Genomic DNA, 6,546 nt, shown 5'->3' on the forward strand with positions numbered 1-6,546 from the left:
AACGGCGTGCGGAACGGGCGGGCGACCGAGGTGGGCCCAGCCTCGCCGCGGTGCGCGGGGCTTCTGCGCCGCAACTCGCTGACGGACGAGGAGGGCCAGTTGGCCCACGTGAGTAACTGGCCTCTCCACTACCTGTTCTGCTTCGGCACGGAGCTGGGCAATGAACTCTTTTACATACTGTTCTTCCCCTTCTGGATCTGGAACCTGGACGCCTTGGTGGGCCGGAGGCTCGTGGTCATCTGGGTGCTGGTCATGTACCTGGGCCAGTGCACCAAGGACATCATCCGTTGGCCGCGGCCCGCCTCGCCACCCGTGGTCAAGTTGGAGGTTTTCTACAACTCTGAGTACAGCATGCCCTCCACCCATGCCATGTCTGGTACCGCCATCCCCATCTCCATGATCCTCCTCACCTATGGCCGCTGGCAGGTAAGGGTCCCTGTCCTCGCCCCGCACAGCCTCCGAGCCCTCGTTGCTCTCCGCAGTCGTTTGATTTTGGCTATTCCCTTCCCAGACTTCTCTTTCCACAGGTTTTCACGGTACCCGCTAAACAGGCCCTTTCCACCTTAAATAATAATAATGAAACGGTAGGGAAAACCTAAGACTTAGTCATCAAACTCTATTTTAATAGTAATGCTTTTCTTGGAACCTGAAGGAAATACCGTTCGTGGAGTAATACATTATCATCGGGCTTTAGTTGAGTTGATAAAAGGTTTTTAATTCTTATGATGCACAGACTATCATTATGATTAAGTATACCGTGCTTATAATTAATCGTTGGGTGACTAAGATTCACCCGTTTTATACGGTGCCTTTCCCCAGACTGATTTCTGTTTCAGGCGTAGGTAAAGTCATTGACTTTTTCTGGTGACAGTGTTTGTAAAATAAACATGGTCATTCAGGCAATGAAGTAATGAATTTTAAACGAAAGCCACCCTTAGTGGAAGTTAATGGAGCACCGCCTGAGTGCTCTTTTTAAGGGGTGTGGTTGCTAATTTGCTGATAGAGACAGTTTAATTAGCTTTTGGATCACTGATCTGTACTGTCAGTTGTTGAGCTACAGTATGTTGAATTAGCTTTGCAAATGCTTGGTTTTAGTTGGTCTTAAAAGTAGGAATCTTGGTCAGACCAGCGGGCTTGTAAAAATGGTAAATATGACAGCCTGACAGCCAGGGATGAGTGAGTTTTTAAACAGGAAAACTTTTATATTTTGCGTACTACTTCTGGCCTCCCATTTTTCGGTTTTTCGTGGTCTGTAAATGCAGATTTAAAAGTTAGATCTTTTTTATATAGAAGCAAAATTTGTTTTTAGACTGATGTCTGTTTTATCTGGTCACTTTAAAATTCTTATTGAAGTTCAGTTGGTTTACAATGTTGTGTTACCTGTCTTTTAAATTGTAAGGAGCTTTGTTCGTTCTGCAGACCAGTCCCTTAATTTAAGAATAAAGTTAATAACTATGAAGAATCTAAGGAATCAGACTTCTTGATTTCTTTTCCCCCCATTACAGCACAAAATTATCTTCTGAGAAATACACATCCTGTGTAAACTCTGTTACGGTAAAGTTACCTATCTCAGACCTAATTTCAGTATAGATAAACCCTTGTCCTCATAGACACTTCTGGGCAGTGCATCGCTTACAGACCGTGGAAAATGTGTAATGTGTGTAGTAAGAATGGCAGAATTATGAGGGAAGAGCGCCATGAATGTTTTTTCTTTTTCCCTATGCAACCTAAGGAGTTACACAGTAATGTTCAGATTGTAAAGTAATGCTGCTTGTTTTGCATAATAGGTAAATGTCTCAAATGCACTTCATCTAAATACTTCAGAGTTTAAGATTGTCATTGAGTTATGATATTTACTGGCTAGCTAATGATGTTTCTCTTATTTTTATGAGATTTTCAGGATTCCGTAATGATAGAGCCTTTTTAAACTCCTCATTGAGTAGCTATGTTGCAAGCAATTAATTTTTAGCAGTCCAAGTAAGAGAAAGTAGTTTTTTTTCTCTTCATTCATTGAGAGCACATGCTAACAGGAAGTCTGAAAACAGTACCACAGGATGCATCTATCAGTATTTTAACACTTTAGGGTTATTTGAATTACCAGAGTATGCTTACAGTATAGTTTTTCAACAACCTAGTATATTTAATTCAAAGTTTGAGGGCTTTATATATCATACAGTTTTAGAATTAGAGCTAGTCAGGACTTCAAACGTCTCCTGGTCTCAAACTGTCACTTTACAGATGTTGAAACTGACCAGTTACAGTAGAATTAATCTTGTAAAAGTTGTTTATTCTTTTACATGTCCATTACAGGTTTGAATAAACTTCCAAAATTTGAGTAATTATTTGCCTTTGATTAGTTGTTTTGGAAAAAAGACTCCCTTACATGAAAGTTCTGTATTTATAAATGCTTGTAATAATTCACTACAAAAAATCTAAACGACCTTTTACATTTTTTACTTTTTTTGTTTTAAAACCTTGTTATGAATTGAAAACGAAAGTACCTTGCTTTGCTTTAAGGTGTTTTGGTCCTCTTCTCTGCCAATTAGTATTGTAGTACTTAGGAGGCTTTTATTTCCAGAGTGAGTAATGAAAAAATGTATGTATGGCGAAGTGGGATAGGAATTAAACAGTGAAAGCCTAGTGTCATTCTAAGTAATAGCAGTTTTGGCTCACAATTGCTGCGTCTGCTTGTGCTCCTGCTGCTTGTTCAGGACAGGTGTGTTTGTCTCTAAATGCCTAGGATGCTGAAACTTCTCTGGACACTTGAGTTATCTCCCTTTGGTAGGACATCTGCTTTACTCCTCCCTTCATGCCACTTCCTGTTGCTGCTTGAAATCTGGTCATGGTTCACTTACATGAAACCTTTCAAATGAAACCTTCATGTTTGATTATTCATGTGTTCTTAAAATAACAGTAAGCCAGAAAAATTATTAGGGGCTTGCATCAACTGCAGTTCTATACTTTACCCCCAGAGATTCTGATCCATTAGATAAGTAAGGGGTATTGTGTTTTATTGAAATTCCCTAAATATTTTGGAGGAAAAAAAATGTACGTTCTTAAGTCCCATCCAGTAAAATTAGTATATTTGATCTTTAGGCTATATTTTATATTTCTCCAACATTGCTGTTCTTTTGCAGTTCTTTTAAAGGTATGTTAATAATACAAAAAGGTAAATTGAAACAGTATGGCTCCAAACAATTATTTGATATGCTGGAAGAATTTTTTCCAGTAATGCAGGATAAAAAGTGTTATGGCATTTCTCCAGGTATTAAATAGCTTGATCATATTTGTTGGAGTTTTTTGTAGCTGAATTGAGAAAAAGTAAGAAATAAGGAACATTAGATCTTAAAAACATAGTCTTTTGAAGAATAATATAAAAAGTAAAGCACTCCTTTTATATTTATTTCTGCATGTTCTTTCCAGAAATAAAAAGTCTTAATTTTTAAATAATATGGCATATAATGAGTTCAAATTTTATACTTGACTTAATAACATTAAACCATTTTTAGATGAATTTCATTTTTAAAAAATTAGTGACATCACATGCTTTATAGCCTAACCCATTCCCAACTAGTCCATATGCTTTCACTACTTTTAAAATTATTATTAAAATAAGTTATATTATTATCTTTATTAATATTTATTAAGGCCTTACTATGGGTCAGATATTGTTTGAAATGTTTATTACCTTATATAGTCTGCTCTTAAAACATGCCAGTGTTCGGTCTTACTGGTAATACAAGCTTACAAATTATGAAACTGAGATAGGGGAAGAATAACTTACTCAAAGTTATATAGCTAGTGAGTCACAGGCTGACTGTAAACTTATAAACAGACTCCAGAGCTTACAGAGAAAACTCTTCACATCATGCTTTGTCAATTTTAAATTGACTTTGCAGTAATAAAATTTTTGAAATAGATATGTGTCCTTACAATACAAAAGGGCAATACAGCTTTGATATGCCTTGACATACAATACATGTACAATAGTCAGAAATATTTCTTCTAAACATAAGTTGTTGACTGAAACTAAATGCTGATTTAATTACCCTTCCTTTTTTCTATTTTCCTAACATGAATTTTAAAAATTAAGCATGATGAAGGCTTTGGGGAAAAAACATAAGATATTTATCATAATATCATTTATTGTAGATAATAAAGGAAACTATTTATGAGATCATGAAATGATAAAAGGCAAAGAAGTAAGAGTTAGAAGAGTTAGAAAAGTAGGTCACAAATGACAAAGACCAGAAAAGGCTTTAGGAGCTACAGGGAACTGATCATGATAGTAATTCTGGGAAGAAATACAGTTTATTAAAAAATGAAATTGGCTTGCTACTTTATTTCTTTTTACCTAGCCGATACTTGTGTTTGAAATGCACATTTTTCTGATTTTATACATGCTTATTAATAAATCTCAATTTTAAATTTATTTATTTGAATGGATAATAGATTGTTGAAAATCCAATGTTTACATAACAAATGTGAAGAGAAGAGTAGGGCTTCCCCTGTGGCTCAGCAGTAAAGAATTCATCTGCGATGCAGGAGACTTGGGTTGCGACACAGAAGACTTGGATTCGATCCCTGTGTCGGAAGATCCCCCGGAGGCAGGCCTGGCAACCCAGTTCCGTATTCTTGCCTGGAGAATTCCGTGGACCGAGGAGCCTGATGGACTTACACAGTCTATGGGGTCGCAGAAAGTTGGACACGACTTTAAGCTACTGAGCACATACAGTTTTTCTTTTTGTTGTCACAGCTAGGAGGCTCTTTTCCAGAAGGATTCATCGTTAGAAATTTCTGATTTAATCCTCTGGAGATAATCTTTACTTTGGTAGTGGTATATTTATATAGTTTGTTCTTCCTACAGATGGCAACATACTATACTGTTTTGGACCTAGCTTTTTTCACTTAGAAATATATTGTGAAGGTTTTCCTCTTCTTTTACCCAGCAGTTAATGAATACTAATTTTGTGCTTGTGATTGTTTTAAATGCCTTACGTGACTTTCAATCCCCAGAAAATCCCATGAGTATTGTCACTGGTTTGCAGAAGAAACTGAGGCAGAGGAAGTTAAGTAACTTGCCCAAAATGACTCTACAGGTACCTAACAGAGCCTGGATTTCAGATTCAGGCAGTCTGCCTCTGAAGTGACCCCATGCTGCTGTGTTATACTGTATCTCTGAATTAGCATTTTCCGTTGAGAGAGCGATCTGATTTTTGCACATGTGCGTGATGTCCCAGTATGTTAACAGCATAATTTATTCAGAACTTGACTATTCCATTACTGCCAATTCAAAGACATTCTCTATTCTTTTCCTACTAGATTGTTGGTATTTTACTAATTTTTAAAAACTATACCTCTTTGGTTTTCTTCTGTTGTTTTTTTTTTCCAAGTCCTTGCTCTACCTTCAAATAATGTTATACCAGTTCAGGTACAGCAATAGCATGCTTTATTTTCCCCTTTTCCCTCCTTTGTATTGTTGTCATACATTTTACATCTATGTTATAATACTCAGAGTACATTGGTATTATTTTTGTATAGTGTTCCAGGATTATTTCTAGAAACAGTTTTTCCTCCCCTCTTCCCTAACATCCTCCCCTTCTGGAACTTGTCTCGCATATGTTAGATTTGTTAAACACTGGTCACTGTAGATCACTAGTGCTTTGATGATGACGATGATGATGACTGCAGTGCTTTTGCTCTCTGCTTCATTTTGGATAATTTCTATTGCTATGACTTCAGATTCACTGGTTTTCTGCAGTGTCTAATTTTCTGGTAAACATCATGTAGAATGGGGTATGATTTTAGATACTGTATACTTTTATATCTGAAAGTTCCTATTGGATCTTTGGTCTAGTGTACAATTAATTACTTGTCAGTTTACTCCTTATAGGCTCACTGGAGTGAATCAGGAATAACCATAGTCTAGAGCTAAGATAGCCTGACTGACTTACAGTGATAACCTTCTGAAGACTACCCAGTTCCCTCATCTCTCTGCCTGATAGGAAAGCGGTTGCAGGCCTGTGTAAGCTCTGGGAATTGCATGGTCGTCTACTACTTTCCAGTAGCTTTCCCCCAGCCTGGTGGACTTTTGTCCCCTGTGTGCACAAGGTGGTTCACAGCCGGCCATTTGCAGAGACCCCCCTCACCTCCACGGAGTTCTTGCTCCATGCAGAGTCCTGTTTCCAGTACGCTCTTGAAAATTATTGCTGCTTCGGTCCCTGGGAACTTCTGTTTCTCCCTCCGTAGCTCAGTAAGACTGCTGGACTTTGTTTTGGTTCCTCTTCTCATGCAACAGCCTGGAAACTCCCTCTAGCAACAAGCCAGGGCAATCAGAGGGCTCTTTGCATTTGTTTTCCCTTTTCTTATGAATCACAGTCCTGTACTATTTGTTTCCAATATCTGAAAACAGTTCTTTCATATAATTTGTCTAGGTTTTTGGTTGTTTGCAGTGCAACAGCTTTTCCTACAACAGTTAATTGTTTATGGGCAGAAACATATCTTTTTACCTCTACTGTTTTGTGGTGTTTTTTTTTTTTTTCATGG

General features: G+C 37.6%; 1 protein-coding gene across 1 annotated transcript in view; it reads left to right on the forward strand.

Moving 5' to 3' along the window:
* The window catches only part of SGPP1 (sphingosine-1-phosphate phosphatase 1), a gene marked incomplete at its 5' end in the record, with an annotated part of 30,560 nt that continues 24,014 nt past the window's right edge, over positions 1 to 6,546 (forward strand). The window contains one exon of the mRNA XM_010846826.1: positions 1 to 426. Within this exon, the coding sequence (XP_010845128.1) occupies positions 1 to 426 (426 nt within the window). The remainder of the gene's footprint in view (positions 427 to 6,546) is intronic.

This window comes from Bison bison, unplaced genomic scaffold (assembly GCF_000754665.1).
Source record: "Bison bison bison isolate TAMUID 2011002044 unplaced genomic scaffold, Bison_UMD1.0 scf7180017864239, whole genome shotgun sequence".
In the NCBI taxonomy this organism is placed as follows: domain Eukaryota; kingdom Metazoa; phylum Chordata; class Mammalia; order Artiodactyla; family Bovidae; genus Bison; species Bison bison.